Source organism: Solea senegalensis, linkage group LG8 (assembly GCF_019176455.1).
Source record: "Solea senegalensis isolate Sse05_10M linkage group LG8, IFAPA_SoseM_1, whole genome shotgun sequence".
NCBI lineage: Eukaryota > Metazoa > Chordata > Actinopteri > Pleuronectiformes > Soleidae > Solea > Solea senegalensis.
In genome coordinates this window covers 16,272,129-16,293,088 of record NC_058028.1, presented here as the reverse complement: position 1 = coordinate 16,293,088, position 20,960 = coordinate 16,272,129, and the positions used below count along the sequence as shown (strand labels likewise).

At 40.6% G+C, this 20,960-nt stretch overlaps 1 protein-coding gene across 1 annotated transcript in view; it reads right to left on the bottom strand.

The window, feature by feature from the left end:
• Window positions 1–12,583, bottom strand: part of LOC122773237 (cGMP-dependent 3',5'-cyclic phosphodiesterase) — a 143,903-nt gene extending 131,320 nt beyond the window's left edge. Inside the window, exon 1 of the mRNA XM_044031748.1 lies at window positions 12,306–12,583. Within this exon, the coding sequence (XP_043887683.1) occupies window positions 12,306–12,364 (59 nt within the window). The 5' untranslated portion in view covers window positions 12,365–12,583. The remainder of the gene's footprint in view (window positions 1–12,305) is intronic.
• Between the last annotated feature and the right edge of the window lie 8,377 nt (window positions 12,584–20,960).

Genomic DNA, 20,960 nt, shown 5'->3' with positions numbered 1-20,960 from the left:
TGATCAATCCATTATTTGACATCTCATTGCAGCTCTACTCTAAGAAACACTAAGAAACACTTAAAAACAGTTTTCTGGCCAGTGAGTTTTCACTTGTTGAATAGAGCTTTATGTTTACACTTGCATCACTGACTTCACTGGCCACATAGAGACAAACAACCAACCACTCTCACACCTACAGTCAATTTAGAGTGTCCAATTTACCTAATCCCCATATTGCATGTCTGGACTGTGGAAGGAAACCAGAGAACCCGGATAAAACCCACGCACACACGGGGAGAACGTGCAAACTCCATGCAGAAAGGCCACAACAGCATTTATAGAAAGTAATTTAAGTCAAACATTGGAGGCATGATTTGATGCAATCTATTTGATCGCTGGCTGTCAGCTGCCATTTCTCATACAGTGGTCACAAAAGCTTTGATAAAAATCAACCTTTATACACACATGCAGGATCAGTCACATGCAGACAAACGCACAGATCAAAAGAGGACCATATCTGGGACATGTAATTCCCTATATGTAAGGTAACCTGTGACTCCATTAGTTGCCAGGCAGCCTTGACAACTCTGTGGATGAAGCATCTGCCCTTCATATATCAAGCTATCTCAGCAGCCTCTTTCTCCCTTCATCACACCTGCCTCCTTCTCTGTGTGTCTGTCTGGCAGGCGAGGAGGTGGAAATTCAGGACAGAGATGTGAGAAAAGGTGGAAACAATTACACACAAGTGTGGTGATGAAGAGGCATAGAATGGCAAAGAAGTAAACCAACACAACTATCATCATCAGGAGCCATATATAGACTGTGAGGGGAAAATTGATTATTTTCCAATGCGATCTGAATCATCACTGTGTTTCCACTTGAGAACTGGCATCAAAACAGTGTTAATGGACTTTTATATCAAAATAAAGGAAAACATTGTCACCTGCAAACAGACCGTAAACAAAATAGTTTTTTGTGGAAATTAGTATAATACAAGGTATAGCGTTTGTATGTGTGTATAAGTGTGTGTAAATAACTAATTCTAATAAACATGCATGCTTTCAGCTACTGTCTCACACACACGTGAGACAGTAGCTGAAAGCATGCATGTTTATTAGAATTAGTTATTTTTGCACACACACCAATTAGTGACTGTGAATTTGACCTTTAACCCATACTTATTACACAAGAGTAGTGAACACACACACAAGCCGGGCGCAGGAGCAGTGGGCAACACTTATCTGTACCCGGGAAGCAAACGGGATTGGATGTCTTGCTCAGGGGCACCCCAGCCCTTGACCTGTCCCAGGATTTGAGCCAGCAACCCTCCGGTTAAAAGCCCAATTCCTTTCCGCTTGGCCATGTACATGCATCACATGTGGCTGTTGTTCATAAAACCCCTGAATGTCAGGGGATGTCAGGACAGTGATATCCTTTATCTGTGTGTGGGTCAGTCAATCGAGAGGATCAATAAGAGAAAGCCCTGCAGTCAGGTCAGGGTAAGAGGAACCAGATCACAGGAACGTATTCTGCTACTCTACTGTGGAGACGGAGCACAGCAGCGCCAACACAGCGTAACAGCTACAATATTTGCTGCTTTAATGAGAGCAATATAACTTTAGGTAACAAAGAGGTCAACGTCTGACATCATGACAACAACTGTAATAACAAGAAAGGATGAACAATATGTTCAAGAGCAGATTTTCCCAGAGACGGAGCCTTTTACTTAAGATCTATGGATTCAGAGCTGGTTCATTGTCCACCATGGACACAGATTCTGCCATAATAAGCCACAATTCAGCAGACAGCCACATAAACACTGACGCTTGGCAGAACAGACTGCAGTTTAATGGCGCTTTTCCACTATACAGTTGTTGCGCAGTGCAGCTCAAATCAATTTCTTTTTTGCTTTTCCATTAGCGACAGTACCTGGTACCTGGTGCTTAAGTACCTGCTGTGGCGATACTAAAATGTGATGTCAACACACTGTCCACCACTGATTGGTCAGAGAGTGTCGTCACCGACACAGGAACCTAACCGAACAATGTCGAACTGTAGATCAGTTAAAAAGACTTGAAAATCCTGAATACATGCACTAATCTCCAACATTTAGCAAGTCTTAAAGCAATTAAGTCTTAATATTTAACAGAGGAGTCTGGTGTATTTAGCGAGAGCACTGCTGAAAGCCGGCGATCGTGAGCTCGATCGCAACCCTTTCTGCCATATTTTAGTTCCGAACTAATCTTTTTTAATTAACTGATTCTAATGATTCAGAACACCGAAAATAACTGCTTTCTTTGTGTTTTTGTCGTGTATAAAACACCCAATATGTGTGTTGCATTTTCCTATACTATACATGTACATGTTTGGAAACCATGTAACACGGTTGGTTTGCTGCATCCTTCATCAGAAAACGAGCTCTGTCAAGCAATCAGATCTGACGGAGTGTGTGTGTGTGTGTGTGTGTGTGTGCATACAGCAGCAGTACAGTCGTAGATGACCACAAGAAGCATTTATTCCATCAAACCGCTGAATAACCAGATTTTCTAAGCATTTCTGAAAATCTTTGTGAGCGCTTCTTTGTGTTTCAATTGCCAGTGAGGGTTTGACTGTGATGGACGCAACAGTTTTAAGTGAGTCATAACTGTTTGTCATCTTTAAAATTGGGTCCTCAAGTAAACAGTTTGAGAGACGCAACAGAAACCACACAGTAAACAACAAATCAGTCATTGATAAGATGTGTTATAGCTGTCATTTAAGAAAATGGCAGACTACAAATGACATCAGCATTAAATCAGTTCAGCTGAACTTTGTCATGGGTTTCAAAGGACTGGCCACGACGCGAGTCACCACTCAGTCTCCTCATGTGCACAAAATGAACACACCCAACGTGTGTTGGTGGGAATGGAAAAGAGACGAGGAACTTGAAATTTTTTGAGTTGTGTGAAAGGGAATTTTATGTCTTTGGATTTAAGATTCATAAATTATTCACATCAGTCGTCTTGTGTCATTTTAATCTCCTGCCTCTTTCCAGCTGCTCCTTCTGTCACTTGTATTCCACACACAGTATGACTCTGGAGGATTTGCAACTCTCACTACTACCATCTCTGTACGAGCAAAAAAAATTACATGACACTTGAGGCTTAGATTCTAATACCCATATACTTAAACCAAGTAGCTATAATAGGTATATGTAGTTTGCAGCAAACTGTTAGGGCATTCTGTTTTTCATTCTGTAGCCATGACCCTTAACACACACGCGTGCGCGCACACACACACACACAGACCACCTGCTTGAAGAAATGAGTAAACTTAAACACACACACACACACAAAAATAGATGTGACTCTTTACTCTGCATACCATGTCCTTGGCAGACTGTGACACATTTATCTAAATTTAATTGCTCCTCAGGCTATAAGTAAAGACACACAAGTCCACCAATACACACACATACACACACACAGGCAGTTGCAGCAAATGACAAAACACTGTTGTAGTCGTCCTTTGGATTTCTTACAGTAAACACAACCTTATCCATACAAAAACCTGCAAACTGAATTTAGCTGCACTGCAACTACACACAAACACACAGAAACACCTGTTTGTGGCAACATTCACGGAGATAAGACGACTGACAGAAGCTGCTGAAGCCGGAGCTGTCAGGCCTTTCCCAGTGACACTTAGTATACACACACACAAACACAGTGAATTGACTTAAAGTATTCCCTGGAGCTGCATTCTTCACTCTTGCGACAGCTGTTAGGCTACAACGTATAATCCTAACCTTTCCTGTACCAAGAACTAAATCTGCTCCATAGATGTGAAGTTAAACCTTCAACATTTGTTTGTAACCTTAAAATTAACCTGATTCTAGCTATTAGGTCCAAAATAATTCCTCCTAATAAGGTGTGAGGAACAGACATAACAAGTGACCAGCTGGCCTGGTCACTTGTACACTCACACTCCTCACATACAGCGCATACAGCACAAAAATCTTTGTTCAGAATAAGGATGTTATTGCACTTGCAGACACATCTATGGGTTTTTTCAGTTACATGTAAAATCAAACTGGACTAAAACCAGCATCAACAAAAAGACTGGAAATTCAAACACTCCACTGAAATCTTTACAGCTTAAACACAAAAACACAGTAGTCGTTTTTCTCCATGGCTCAACCTCTGTGACATATTGGTCCATTTACTTCTTAATTAGCAGGCACAGAACAGTCACAGATCCCATTTTTCACAATAAAAGGCTATGATGCATCAATCTGGATAAAAGAGACCCGAGGCACTGATCAATCACGCTGAGTAATACTGGCCAATAAAGACCACTGGTAAATGAAAGGGGAAATCAAGAAGAACCAAACAACATTTACAGTTAATGACAAACCAGATTTCCAGTGTGTTAGTGACAGAGACAGTTGTCTTACATGTAATTATGCAGAATACACTCTGTTTCACACTGACACCCTCTGGCTTAAATAGACACAAACATATTCAGAACATGTTAAGGCTTTTATAAGGTGCACTGAGTTGAATCAGTTTAGTCCTTCTCGTCGTGTTCTCGGGAAAGGTCTTTAGGCCTTATAAATAAATTACATGCTGAATTATTGTTCACTTAAGGAGTTCCACCAGGAAGCAAACCATCTTTCTCTGTGTCGGCTCCTGTATCTTCGTTACCCTGGTCATACAAACATCTTTATGTTTCCAGTTGCTTTCACAGACGCACTGAAGTCCGACACTTTCTTTAAACGGTCCAGAGGGGCTGAGATTAAGTAATGGCGCTTTCCCACTGTACAGTTGTAGCACGGCTCAGCTTTTCCATTACTATGGTACCTCCTCAGTGTGGGCAGGGTCGTCATAGCACGGCTGCACAAAACTGCCATGACGTCTCGCTCATGACAGTGACGACAATCTCTGCCAATCAGTGGCCGGCAGTCTGTCCTCACCAGAGCAGGTACTAAAATACAGCACCAGGTATCCATTATTGAAAAGCAAAAAGATTGGGTAGAGCCGAGCTACAACTGGAGCTACAAGTGGAAAAGCACCATAAGAAACATTCCAGAATCTCTCCTGCAAGCTGCCTTTTGAATAAGGTCCATGTGAGAACACAGCAGAAAGGCCTTCAAATAACTAAGGGAGTTAACATTCAAAGGACTTCTAGATATTCTCCTCTTCTGTTAGGAAATTGCTGACCCAAACAATCTCCTACTTTCTTCAAACCAAATTTTCCAGAGGTCATCCTTACATGTCATCTCTGTAAACTAGTCATATGGACGTCCTTATACTGCATGTTGTTGTATAGGTGTGTATTATGTGCACTGTTGTATAAAACAGTTGAGAATTAGAAGCTTCAATTGATCCGTTTTTTATTTAACCAGTTAGATGCTCCATCGACAACTGGACTGACTTGACTGTTGCCAAGCAACAAAAACAATCAGTGTGTCGTGCACACAACACAGGTTAAGTCAACTACTTGGATTCATGTATATTTATTTGTACGTTTCCATTAACTGTGCGACAAGAGAAGAAACGTTTCTGTTTAGAGTTGCTTTGGTGGTTTGTATGAATCCGGAGAGTTAATCCGACACTTCACCGCTCCATCGTTTCCTGCTCTCAGTAAATGGTCTCCAGGAACTTTTTAATGAACTTTCCGATCTGCAAGACAGCACACGTTTAGGCTATATTTATTCACGACGCACAAGTCATCACGCTTATATTAAGCATCAAACCCGGTGCCCACTCACTGCCATGATCTCCCTCGCTGATGACGCATAAGCACCTTAGGAGGTTCGTACGGAAGTATCCTGCTCCTGCTCCTCTCCTGACAACCATTCATAATTTAATTCAAATGTTATTTCTGGACTTCAAATTTTGCCGTACTTTATAAGGCCTGGTTCTACCCTGGATGAGGGGCGTGTGTGACGCTGCTGCGTGGCATGACTTCATGACTGTGGTTTCTGATAAACTGTACCTGTGCAAAAGTTTCAACAGCAATCAGTAAAAACTTAAACTTGGACAATAGCACGACTCTGACTCTCTTAAAACTGGAGTGGAACCCTAATTAATGCTATTGCCAAAACCAGTGTTTCTGCAACTAGCTCATGTCAACAAATATCTTACCATTAGAGGTAAATGACAGTGACAGTTTGCTAATATATAAGAACAATCTGAGACGGACTGAAAAAGAGAGAGAATCTGCTTATAACCTAACATAATTATTACAGCTGGTCTTAAAAATATATGTTTTTCATGTAATCACATTCAGCCTGGACAAAAGCCACTGTAACACATTTCATGTCATATCCCTGGTAGAGTGTCAATATCATTATTAAATGATCTTTTCTCGTGTCACACATGAAGATGTCAAATTCACTTGAATACTTTTTTTCTCCTTTGTGACAAGATGTAAATGTGTTGCCATTGTAAATTTTGCACAGGCGTGTGTGTGAAATAAAAGCGATCTATCCTTCTATCTTTATTATGCTAAATATGACGGAACCTGGGGTCGTGTTAACCGGGAATGCTCAGTCTCAGCCACTGCAATCACGACAGAGAAATGTGACCAGGCGTTAACAGTGTAGGTAGAACAGTCAGTCAGAGTAAGTAATGATGATTATGCACAGCCGTGGAGTGGAGTGATACTACAATTAAAAGTCCCAGTCGCTGTTACACTCAATAACAGCACTCATGGAATACCTCTTGTCCAATCAAATGACATGCTCACAAGTGGTCGGGACTAAATGTTCTATAAAACTAGAAGTCATTTGGGTTTGTAGACAAAACAAGACATTTGAGAAAAGCATCATTTTGTGGTTTGGGACACACATTTTCTGGCATTTTATGGACTAAATGATTAAGAGAGAAAATAATCGACAGATGTTGTTGCACCTGATTACTCACATCCAGGGGAGGCCTCCTGAAGAATTGATAGAACTACGTTTCCATTAAATTTTTTTCCCTGATCAGGTTTGATTTTTTTTTTTTTTTTACTTTATTACAGCCAGAGGAACAAATCTGAGCTATAATCACTTTATTGGTTTATTGATTTCAATTAAAAACGAAAAAATCCCAAAGGCAACTGATCAAATCTTGTGAATGTATTAGTTCTGACAATACAAATTTAAGCTGTGCGATTGGCCATTTCACAACTTAATTTTCACAGCTGACAATGTTTGGTTGTATCATATATTATCAGCTGCAGGCTCAGACGTATCATGATCACTGTGCACTGCACTTTCAAATGAATACTGCACGTGTAGTTCTGGGCTTACAGGAAATCAAATTATAGCTCTGTCAGCGAATTTAATGTGTATAAGATCATGAACATTCTACATTAAACACACATTGATACACACAATCATGAGCAAAATAAAGGAAACACAACACAAAGGTTTTGCTTAGCTTCATCATCCTTTCAGTAACTCCCCCTCTACATGCCCTCTCTCTCTCTCTCTCTCTGTGAATATTTTAGTATTGATGAGTCCATTACTGATGATAACACACTGCAATGTCAGCATCCTTTCTCTCTCCCCCCCCACACACACATACATCAGGAGTCAGGTTACAACTCTGCTTCTGCTGCTGTCTACTTCTGTGCATTCTGTGTGTGTGTGTGTGTGCTGGAAGGGATCTGACTTCCTGGCGTCAATCCAATAAATTGCAATATTTTTCAGGATGAAAACCTCACATGCGCTTCTGCTGGCACATGAATGCTCACACGGCAAAATAGAGATTACAAGGATGATGCTCGTTTGCTGCGATGATGCAAGATGACAACAGTGGATAAACAAAGTGCATGGAATATGAACAAATGGCTGTGATTAGAGGCCGAAGCTTAGACAGAATATATTCATAATTCCTCAAAGGACAGTGCTCCATCAATATTTCAAATGACAATCATGAGAAACTGGAGCTTAATCCAGCAGTAATCCAGAAATCCGAGAGAGAAATTGCAGTTTTTCAGCCTAAAGTATGTATTTTACTTTTAATACTCAATCCCATGAGGTGACATACCCCAGTGAGTAAACCATGAGGACTCCTGCACTGTATTTTCTGAAATAACACTTCATGACTGACTCCAGCTACAGAGAAGTGAGTGAGACCTACAACCTGAAAGACCTTGTATGTCAGAGATCAGTGAAGTTAACCCGACAGATTCATTATTCCTCCACAGTTCTAGTGATTTTCTCCCACACTGGTCAACAAACACCTGGTGAGAGAGCATTAGTCTTTTGTGACAGGGACTGTGGCCTGTGTATGACCTATTCTTCAGTGATTTACATTTCCCTTGTTGTATAATGACAGTGCAAGGTGTATAAAAATGCTCAACGTCAACATCATTTGAAAGATGCATGTTGTTACGACCTCGATATGATTCCTGATACACGAAAACATTTGGGTTTGACAGTAAAAGAAGAATATACAAGATTTATTTGAACCCATTCATTTTTTAAGTGATCAAAATCATTGGAACATGTGTGAAACAGGTATTTAATGTTGTCCAATTACATTAATCACTCAAACAGTAAATAGTGTCTACTCTCTGTTTCAGACTGCATTTAAGCCATGTTTCGGTTCCATTTGGTATAGTATGGATTTTTTTTGTGTTGCCACGAGCAGCAGTACCAAAATAACCGGCCCCAACCATTCCATTTCCAGTACCTTTGCCTTGGGGTAGCAGAGTAAAATGGTATGGTACGGTCCAGGTGGGAGACCACCTAAGACTGGGCCACAGAAAAATGTCACTCCCTAGCGACTGTTGTAAATATCCCTTGGAAGTCGAGGCAAACGCCTACGATCTATTTTCATATAAACGACGTCTTGCAGCCACAAACCGAGCAGAAAAAAAGAGCCATTTTGTCTCTTGTCTTGTTGTCTGTTGTGTCGCAATCGATGCCGTCATTCGTGTTGTTGACGGACACAGCACACACCCCGTCTACCAAGAAATGGTACTGTCCTCAGTCAAAATGCAAGCCTGACCCAGGGCTGAACCATGCCATGATGGAAAGACGGTATTATAGTAAACAAAGAGTGCTGTATATAGGAGAAAAGCTATTTTGAAGCTGAGAGACAATGCACAATCATTCAGAGCCATTGCGCAAACATTGATCATAGCTACAAGAACTTTTTGGAATGCCCGGAAAGGAAAATAAATCCATGGTCTATGTAGCAACAGACCTTGAACCGGCAGACAAAGGAAAACCTCAGCAGTTGATGGCAGAAACACTGTGAGAACTGTTAAGAAAAAAACCTACAAAAACTGTCAGTGACATCGGCAACAGCACAGAAGACTTCAGGGACACTTTAATGGATTTTTAAGTTTCATGGATTGATGAAACAAAGATTAACTTTACCAAAGAGAAAGAAAAGTATCTGCTCACAATCCAAAACACACAAGCTCTTCTGTAAAACACGGTGAAAATAATATCACGGCTTGTGTGGCTTCTTCTGGGCGAAGGCTCATTGATCAGGAGATATTTCATCATGCTGCTAAACAACAACCAAAGGGAAACAAATGGAGTATTTTAGACTGACCAAGTCAATGTTGGGTCACAGGGTCACAGGGTCACAGGGCTGCTGGTGCCAATCCCAGCTGACATAGTGTACCAGGCCATCACAAGGCCACATAAAGAAAAACCTCTAGTCACTCACTCATTCACACCTACAGGTAATTCAGAGTGTACAGAGTCTGCATGTTTTTAGACATGTGGGAGCAAACCGGAGAACCCAGCTAAAACCCACTCACACGGGGAGAACCTGCAAACAGCAAGTTAGACTTGTTTGTCACGGAACATGTGGCTATCTACTAAGTTGATGAACATGCCTTGACGTAAATACCTGGAAATAAAAGGTGAAATACTGATCTCTTTTAATGTCAAACAGAAATTTTAATAGAGCAAAAATAAAAGAACTGGCCTCACTGTTCCAATACTTTTGGAGAGAAAAAGATTTCATAGAGGGAGAATCCATAAAGTATGAATGGCAGTCTCAAATAAAGGCATCCAAGCCTAATCTCTATAAAGTTCAATTTTTGGACCTTTGAATTGCTGCAGCGATGTAGAATCTTTCTCACAAAATACTGTATTTATCAAATGATTGCGGTGTCCATTCAGCTCTAATCCACAGTACTGTGTTTTCATTAAAAAACTGGTTTTCAGATAAAGACTATCTGCGTCCAGATGAGCGTTTCAGTTCCATATAAGAAGTCATCTGTGTCCACATTAACTCTCTCTGAGCTTTTTGTTCACGGCTGGTTGTCAGTGTTTTAATATTTGTCTGGGATTCTGGGACAGTGTGGACAGAATTAGAAGCAGAATTAAAACATTTCATATGAAAACACAGTATTTATACAGTACGTGTGTGTGATTACAATCATTCAAATCCATCAGTGCCGGGTGTATCCCTGTATCAAGAGCAGTGCGTGGTTGTGTGTTTACACGGCAAACCAAATTCAAATGGTTCAGTAAAGGGCACAATTTTACTAACTAACACCAAGTAGAGACAAGTAGAGCCCTGACATTTAAAAGTTCATGTTTCCAAAACAGGTGCCAGTAAAAAAAAAAAAAATGATGACAATCAGAAAGAAGGTGAAAGCAGCACCATGCAGTTACAACACAAAACAAAGTACTCCTGCCTGACTCATCCACAGCACATGAGTCACAAAGACTGCCCTGTTTTAATGCATTCAATTATTATTATAATAGTCATGTCAGTGTCAGTGTTTTTTTTTTTTACAAAATGTCAACTTTTCATGACCCTTGACTCCGAATGTAAAATAAACTTTAGCACAGCCTTAATTTGACCTTTGACCTTTGCTCCTGTCTGCTCGACAGGAGCATTTATCCTCGTGTTTATCTAAAGAACTACGATAGCAGGAGTGCAGACTTCTAATAAGACACTCTTCATCTATCATTCATAAGTTGTAGATGATTGCATTATCAGTGCTTCATGAATCATTTAATGCTTTTGTCGGCCACTTTTGAATATTAATTAAGTATTAATTTCAGAGTAACAAGTTATAAAGTTGTGGCTGGGGTGTTTATGCGTTAATAAATGCTCAGTACTTTGTTGACAATATTTGGTCCAAAGCTGTTGCAGGGGGTTTTCATACAGACAGGGATTGATTTAGAATTTTGACCGATATGTTTGGCTGATTTACCTTTTTTTCTGCTCCATATGATTAAATGCAAACAACATCACTTATGGTCTGTCTTTCCAACGTGCATTTTTGTGTCAGCAGTACTGCAATGCATGTACTCACTGGCCATCAGCTGTGGTTAAACAAAGACGCCTTTGTTTTTTATTGTGTATACAGATCTTATTTAAAGCTGCTTCTTCAAAAACAGTGCGAGGACCCAACACTTGGAATGATCGCTTATTGTACAACACTGAGGTTGTCTTTAAATGTGCCATCCTAACTAACTTTAACTTAACTTATATAGACATATATTCTTAATAAATGCTAAATGGTCTGTATTCATATACCACTTTTCTCGTCTCGATGACCACTCAAAGCTGCTTTACACTACAGTTTTGCCATTCACTCATCTTTTATCTTGATAAAAACATAAACAAAATAATATTTGAACATATGAAAAAAGTAATACAATAAAACACAATAAAAAAAAACACATGTTTTAGTGACTTAGGAGCATGGATCAAGTTCCAGGGAACAATAAATGTTTAATGTGCAGAAGTTGGACGATTAATAAATAATACTCAGCCTATGCCTATTTAAAAATGGCAAATATCAACCCTATAAATAGTTCTACCTCTACTGTCAACAGTTGGTTCTTTACCACACTGTTTGTTCTCCCAAAAGATGCCATTATTCCAAAGTGGTGCGGGACATAGATTTAGTCAAAAACATGTTTTAGTCCAGGTGGTTCGCTCAAAGTCAGCCATTTAACAGAATTCAATTAGGAGGATTTTGTATCAGTCCCTACAGAAATAGCCTATTAGAGGGAAGTGGCTTTATCAGACAATGCAGTGGATAAACCATGACAGGTACAAAGACACAGTGAGGTCACTGAGCTCCTGTAGAGAAGTCCAGACACACTGTAGTGATGGTGGTGACAGTGTTCACCGGTTCACACAGAGACCTGTCAGGGGGAATAAATGACACCCAGCAGGTCACACTACAACTACAACTACTACAACTACTACCTCCACATCACTACTCTGTGTTTGGCTCAACGCAGTGCCATGTGTGTGTATGTATACAAAGTAGCTTCCAGACATAAGCAGCAGTCTGAACAGGAACACACACACACACACACACGCACGCACACACACAGTCATCAGGGACACACTTACATCTCGGAGGACGGCGGCTGGCTACGGCAGAGGAGCGCGTGTCCACACGCTTGTCCCATCGCGCATCCTGCCTCGCGCCTCCCCGGTTCACCCAAACAGCTGCAGTCAGTCAAGGAGACCAGGCGGGTGAGGGGAGGAGAGGAGGAGGAGGAGGGAGGTGAGGTGAGAGGGTAGAGAGAGTCTGTGCGTCTCTCTGTAGTGGGGCTGGAAGGGGGTGAAAGAGGACAGACGATGGATGGATGGATGCTGGATAGTTGGGTGTGTGCTCCCCTCTGTGCGTGCGTGTGTGTGTGTGTGTGTGTGTCTCTCTCTCTCTCTCTGGTTCGCTCTCCTCAGCTGTGTGAGAGCGCGCGGGGATTGGTCGGGACCCGGTAACTGATACCGGAGCTGCGGTGAGCGCGGATATAACGGCTGAGCTGAGAGAAGAGTGGGAGGGAGGGCTGTGTGTGGTGTCAGCCGGGATTTTCACGATCAGGGCCACATGGACCCATCAACAGTCACGCGTCAAATTACGCGTGCGCGGTAGAGGGAGGGTGGAAAAAAAACAACACACATCCACGATTCGTGTCTGCTCCTTCCGTGTCAGGATTAATCCGTGGAGATGAAAAATGTAAACTTGCACGGTGAGTCTTCACGCTTCAGCTGTGAGGTCTTCTCTCCTGCTCCATGTGGATCACACACACGCGCGCGCACTGTTTGTTACCTCTCCTCCCTTCACAAACAGGACAGATCTTATCTCCTCTCGCTGGCACGGATCCACAGTAAACCACATGTTGCGCACGACTCCAGTGAGTCTGTCACGGGACACTCGGGTCTTAAGGTCCAACACAGATCTTCTCTGCCTTTTATGGCCTTTTGCAACGCACGCGCACACACACACACATACACAATGCAAACGCAGGAGCAAGGTCTAGTGAAACAGGAGCCTTTGAAATGTTAGTTAGGCCTATAAATAGTCTCCTCGAATGTTCTGGGTTTCAAAGACCCAATGAGCATTTTTCAACAATATGTCTTCACTTCATACTTCCACAAACCTGTAGAATATAAAGGTTCCACCGCCAGTGGAACCTTTAAAACCACCTGCCCCATCGATCCCTGAGAATGATTGACATCTATGTCCCTCTCTGAGCAGATTTGTTGCATCTGTTCATCATTATTATCATCATCATCATCGTAGCTGACATTATTATTAGTTCATGGTTTGTGACCTCAGGAAGTTTTCTTGCACACTTCTAGCAAACTCTTACCTGAGCTAATCAGCCCTAACTGCAAGCACCTGTGTGAGTGATCAGTGAATGAACTCACTTGTCGAGTGTGAGAGTGTGAGTCCGTGCAGTCGCCACCGATTCCTCTTCAAGAGTGAAACTATAGGCTCAGTGTTGTGTGGGGCTGTACTGTGTGTTTATGTTTGGATTACAGATTGCCCCTTCATATTCTCCTTTTAACCTTTTGACAGACTAATAACTCAGTGGCTGTGTCCTGCTGCTATACTATTGTTTTTCCCAATCAAGAGACCGCAACTGAAAACAGGTTTTAAAGCTGGCGACGGGTTAGGGTTACGACTTGGACATTAAGTAAAATTGTGTGTAAAAGAAAATTGCTGTGATTGATTGGTCTGCCACTGATTTAAGAAAAATAAGCACATTTCAAGTCAAACATACTGAAATGAATAATGTCTATAAGAAACAGTCGTGTTGTGAGCCCAGATATGGAAACGTGGGTTAAATCCTCAATACTGTATATAGGCTAGTACATGCAATATTTATCATTATCATCAATAATAGATCTGAGGATGCATTTTTGGTGTTTATCTTACGTTTGATCATATATCAGGTCTTTCATTGGAGGAACGGTGCCAGTGGACATCAAACACATGACTGAGGTGTCCTGCTTTTCCTGTGTTTAGTCCCCAACAGAGCCTGTGTTTATTCCCAATTTGTGCCACGTGGACGATCTCCATGTCACTGTATAAACAGATTGTGTCTGATTAAAGCCAGACTATTTCACAGTTACAGAGGAAGAAGCGCTCTGAAAATGAGATCTGTTATACATGTGCTCACACACTCCGGCCCGTTTGTCTGTCTTTACAGTCCGGCAGGAGTCTGGATAGACTAGCTGTGCCCGTTCTCTGAATGCACTCAAACAATACAGTTAAAAACTTGAAAAGCAGCCACTTTGCTGCAGCGCAGAGACCCAAGCTGATGTTATTTTCTTGTTCAGTTGTCAGGTTAACAAAAAAAAACAAAAAAAACACTGCCACCCACAGGCATGTGGCACCTAATTTCATGAAACACTAATTTAGACAATACAGAGGGACAATGGTATGTGGCTGGGAAACGTTTGGAGTTATTGCAGGTCCCCCCAGCAGGAGCTGTCCATTACAAGCGAGGGCAAGACAGCGAGAGACAGAAAAGGATAGTGTGACAGAGACTTGAGTGGTGGCACAGGAAGAATTATTCACAAGTGAGGATGAAAGAAAAGGGGTCTGTAGTGGAGAGCTGCAGCAGACGGATGGAGACTGTGAACCATATTGGCATGGTGCCTCTGTGTGGGTGTGTGTGTGCACATGTCACACGTAGCTCAGCTGTGAGTTATATGTATGTATGTGTGTGTTTGTCCAACAGGACAATTGCCTGAGGCCCGAGGCTTCAAATAATTCAGTGAGTGCTCTGACATTCTGCCCTATGGGACATGAATCAAACAATCACCAACAACAGACACTCGTGAGCAGCAGGAGAAAGTGTTTTTGGTTTTGTTTTTTATTAAATTGCACTCCTCTTTCATCTTTGGGCTGTTTAAATATTTGGATTTCTGAACTGAAGGGGGAAATTGATTGATTGATTGATATGTCCTGTCGGAAATGCTTGTGCACACAGCAAATGTCAGATAAGCAGACAAACAGTTAACAGCATTCAGTTCAGACACTGACAACTCCTGTTACAAGCGACAACAATTCACACGCAGACATGTTTCCATTGTCACACACACAGAGCTTCCATGATTTCACAGCTTGTTCAGCAGTGAAATCCTAGATGCCACAAATGACCTCAAATGTAATTAATGATTTTAAAATCTTTCTTTTTTTTTAATGCAATGTCTAATACTGTAATAATGTGGCAACCCACAGTGACTTCACCAGACCATGAACTCATTAGGTAAGTGTTTTACGAAATCAAGTGAGAATAGGGCTTATTTTCTCATAGATTCACAAACAGATGTAATTCCTTTTTGCAACTGGTTGTAATTATAATAATAATAATAATAATAATAAAACACTTTCATACAAGGATTGCAGCACAAAGTGCTTCACAATAAAAGGAAAATAGAATTTAAAAAGCAAATACAACAATAAAACACAACACAGGGTGCAATGATAAGGAAAGTTTTAAAGTCAAAAAGTAAACACCCTGTTTTAACTTTGAAATTAAACAAAAGATGCAAATATAACAGTAAAATACAACACGGGGTGGAATAAAAAGGAGCTAGTTGAAGGCTAGTTTTATGTCTTCTTTTAAAGATATCTAGTGAGCTGGCTTCCTTGATATCTGAGGGTAGACAATTATCCTGATGGTCAATCAAGATAATACAGATTTCACAGATGTAATTGGTGTTCACTGTACTATCAAAAACAAAACTGTGACCTGCAACTCTCATGGCTAAAAACCTTGTATTTTCAGTGGCACAAATTCAAAAAATACTTTCATTTTAAAAGGAAATCAAATCTTTTTAAACATTATTCAATTGTGTCGTTTACCTCTGTGTCGCAACAGTAACCAGTGTCGTGAAACCTCAACAAGGCCAGCAAGCATTTAGTTCACCAGAACAAGTGTACTGTCAGTGTCATATAAAACTAAAAAGGAATAAAAGCTTTCAACCACAGAGAGTGACAGTAAGAGGCAGCAGCTGTAATGTGACAGTCGTGTGTGACTGGTGCCGTGCAATAAAATGCAGTGAAGCCTATTTTTATGGGAGAGGAAATTCCTGTTGTTCCAGTTTGAACTCAAACACACCGAGCAGAGACACTGTTGTAAATAAATAAAAAAAAAAGCAGCAGATGAGTACAGCAGCCAGCTAAAGCTCTGTTCATTTCAGAACTCTTGTTAGAGTGATACATGATTGAAGCTGGCACAACCCATTAATGTGACCCTGAACAGCCTTCCCCTCATTAAGAACTGATTTCTTTGTTTCGTAAGATTAAAATTAGAAACGTTTCATTCCCCCTGCAGCCCAAAACGAATGTGTTGACAGTGCAAAGCAGTGAAATAGTCTATATTATGTTTTAATCTAGCAATAAAATGCCAGACAGGGTGTGAGACGTGCTTAAGTTTACGGCTTAGTGGGATCAATATCACTACCAGACTCTACCAGAATGTTTGCCTTGAGTGTCCCACGGCAAAGTCTGATAAAGGTCTGCAAATCAGATAAGGTCAAGAAAACAGCGAGACGAAACAACTCCCCTGACATCAATATATAAACGCAGAGTGACCGCGAAGCTGAAATCGTCTTGTTGGGATTCAACAAAGCTGTGCGATGAGAAAGAAAGCCTGGCATGCTTGAGTTGATTGAATTCCCCAGTGAGTTGCTCCCATGTCAGCTCCTTGAGTTGATTACATCAGAACCTGATTAGAGCCTCTATCACCAACCCAGAGTGTTTACTGACATTTATAGGCAGGCTGATCTATCAATCGTTAATACTTCCTGGAATTTGAAAGTGCCGACTGAAAGGACCCTTAATTATTTATGACACTTTCTGTGTCCATGGCCGGATTGTAAAACAGCTCTCTGTTGCACCATAACACAATTGTGATAACGTTATCTTCCAACTGGCTCTAATATGTGACTGTGTTCTGAGACATTACTGTGAGATATTGTACCTGACATACGGAGTTGTAAATAAGACATTCAAGTGAATGGACAGAAGTAAATAAAGCAATAAGTGCATCTTGGAAGCCGAAATGATCCTGCGCAAGATGTGTCTGCTCTGGAGCGGATTCAAATCACACACAGCTGGGCTGGACTGGGCAAAGCTGGCGAAGCAGGGGATGATTTTTTTTTTCCATGTGTGTTTATTGCTTATTGCTCACTCAGCTTTAACTGTTTAACTCTGTCCACTTCCTTGCTCAACAAATACACACAGAACAAGTGCTTAAAATATCCTGTTTACAGTTGGACCTCAGCCATAGATAATGTAGCGTTTCATTATAACTGTGTGCCGTTTGTAGTCGGTCAGATTTGATAGTTGGTGCATACAAAGTGTTTTTGTTTGCATTCTGTGTCCAACAGTTTAGACTATGTCTCTCAACCATAAGGTTGTTTTTCTATTCTGAAAACCTGTCATGAAGGATTCTGGACACTTTATGTTGATCTTGGAAAGTGTTGTTTATAAACACTTGCCTCTGACTTATCCATCAGATAAACAGAGACATTAGTCCAAAGTGGTTTGTTCTTGTTCACAAAATGTAATTCTCTAAACTACGTTCTTTTCTTACCCTAGACATTTTTGTCTTTCCACCCAAATAAAATGAATGTAGAGCCGCAAAGCCTATTTCACCCCTAAGGTTTTTATACAGAAAACTGTTGACATTTCATTGCTGTTTATACCCAACCTCTTATAAAGTGGGGGAAAACAAACCTAGTGCTTCCATTGTTTGTGGCAAATTAATGAAATTAAAAGTATCCCACTTTGAAATAAATGAAGCAATATTTTGAGTCCCCGACAGGACTCAAAATATTGTCCTTCATGTACACATTACTGCATTTAAGTGTGGGATCGGCTTCCTTCAAGTTTGTCGAGGCTTTTTAATATTGCGTTTGACGTAGACATTGCATGTGCCGCACAAAATATTAAAACACTTATCGCCTTGATCTCTAACTAAGAGGTGTTCACTTTGACAGAATTTGTTTTTTTCAAAGCTACAAGGAACCACTGCAGAGGGGCTGAAGAGCCACATGTGGCTCCAGAGCCGCAGGTTGCAGACCCCTGCACTATTGAAAAGAACATGGTTTAGAGATACAGAGACATTGTAAAGGACTTTTGTTTACATTTTAGTCTTGTTTAGCTCTGTTTCCCCAATTCTCAGCTGCTACATGCTCCAATGTGTTGACCAAGTACTACACTTTTAGTTTGCTTTTATGTGAGAGTCAACCAAAGCACCACTGGCAACAACAATTGGCTGAAAGATAAAGGATATTAAAGAGGTAAATAATAGGAACTGCAGAGTCAACTCATCAGATATAAAACAAATATTGACAAAGGAAGTGTATTATGTATAGTGTATAGTAAAGAGTGACAACCCACTTTGTCCCTGTGTGTCTGTCTCTGTCGTCAGTCTGGCCGTTGCATTTGAAGATTCATCAGAAACCCTAGAACCTGACATTTATGTTGCGATTATGATGATAAACACCTTCTTTGCTGACCTTCAAAGTACCTAAATTCATATTACGTGTCTGTTGCAGTCCTACGAGAACAGGCATGAAAGTTCACTGTCTCTGTAGCGTTTATTTTATTCCGACATTCACGCTCCACTGCAAAGACTCGTGGTGTTAAAGTACTGCACATTGCAGCTTTAATCGCCATGTGCTTCCCTGACAGTCAGTTGTGGCGGATAGTCATGTGACTGTTAATATAAAAATGTAATTATAGCTGCTTTAATTGACTTTGAGCTTCAGTTGTCTAAATCAAAAAAAGGAGGTGCACTGTAAAGACGACAAAGGAAAGACATTTTGAGGGGTAATCATACAGGCTGTGTTTAAGAAAAAAAAGGCAGTAATGAAGTGAGTTGATGTTTTTTGTGTTTTTTAGATAAAAACCAAGTTCCTCTGGTACTCACATTATGTTCAGACATTACTCACAAATATCCCCCCTTATCTTAATCCCTCTTGTTATCTGTCTGTCTGCGCTCCATTCCCTCTTCCCCCTGTCCTTTATCTCGCTGTGCATGCTTTAACACCCTCCTGTATCACACAATCCCTGCTTTCTTATCCATCTCATTCTTACTTCAGCCCTCTCTCCTCATGCTTTTATCCTTCCATTCCCACAACAGGTAAGCTTCTTCTCGCTGCTTTTCAAAACTCAGTATTTCCTAAAACCTTATATGGGATCTGCAAACTTCACGTGATGTTCCACGGTTTTATCAGAGCAAAATATCGCCCTGTATTGAATTTTCCCAAAACCAATTAAAACTGTGTTTTTCCTTCACTTTTGGTATAATCCACTTAAGGGTCAGTGAGCTCAGGACTAATAGCACATTTACTAATGTAAAGTAGTTATTAAGTGCTCATGTGACACAGATCGGTAAATTTGTCATGGGAATAATATACAACTCCTTATATGGACATCCTAGTGTTTACAGGTCACATAATCAGGCTTTATAAAATGTGGGTTTTTTATTAGTGATATAAAGTAGCAATAATTGTGCAGAAGTCACAAAATTAGACTGTTTTTCTTTTCTGTTGCTCATAAAAATGAACCAAGTGAACTTTGACCTGTGACATATTTCCAAATTTCACAAATTCAATCCGATTTCAAACATTTTGAGTACTTTTTTGCTCAGGTGTGTTTATATAGTTGGTGAAAATTATTGTTTTTAATTTTTTACATTAGATTGCCTATAGGTTGTGCTGAAAAAAGGATATAAGAAACTCTATATTGCACATTCTTATAGTCTCTGTATAATCTGTACGTTTAAACATAGTCATGGAACAAAGCAGCCGAAATGCTCTGTGTTCTAAGGGTTAATAGAAATGTAACTTCCTGTTTAAGTTGCCTTTTGAAATATGTGTGTATGCATATGCATGTGTATATAATACAAGCTTACACGTGTTTACGTAATGACTGCACACACATGTTTACTGTGCGTACTTCATAAGTATTCCTGCACATTTCCCTGTGATCTTTAGCTGTGGTGACATTACTCTGTGCCCATGCTGAAGAATGTCAACTTAATTGCATTAATCAGGAGATGCAAGAAGAAGGAAAAAAAACACTGATGATCGAGAGCTCCACATTATACAGCTCATTTCTGTGAAATGATTTCTGAGTGCATATTTTAATAAATTGTTGCTTTTTAATGCATAAGTTATGTGGGTACCAAAATGGGCTTAAAGGGGCAGCTGAGTGCTTGTTCTTTGTAAAAAAAATAAAATAAATTAAAACAAAACGGGATGCACATGGCACGCGTTCAAATAGCAATGTCAGGGTCACACACTGGTCCTGGGAGGCACTGAAGTTTAGGACCATTACTCACTCTGGATTAGGAGATTTTAAAGTGTAAACTGTTGACTGGTTTGTGATGGAGCTGCAGGCCTCAGGCAGTGTGTAGCTACACAGTGTGTGTGTCGTGGTAATACTGCCAATTTTATTCAACAGAATAGTGTTAGCACAAAGTCAGCTGATCATCATGCTCTGAGCACGCGGGTGCTGCTTCTCTTTGGAGGTGTTGACATTCATTTGCATGGTTTATCCTCTCGGTCTCTTTTGAGTCATGTGAGCAGCTTGAATAGCAGCACAGAATCACAACATGTTGCACTTGGCTTAACATTATCTGTAAAATCTTAACAGGCTATAAACTCCCAGTCAAGCTTTCGGGTTTATTTAATTGTGTCTCGCCATCGTTCTCAATAGACTTAACAGTTTTAGTGGACAGAGCCCCTGAG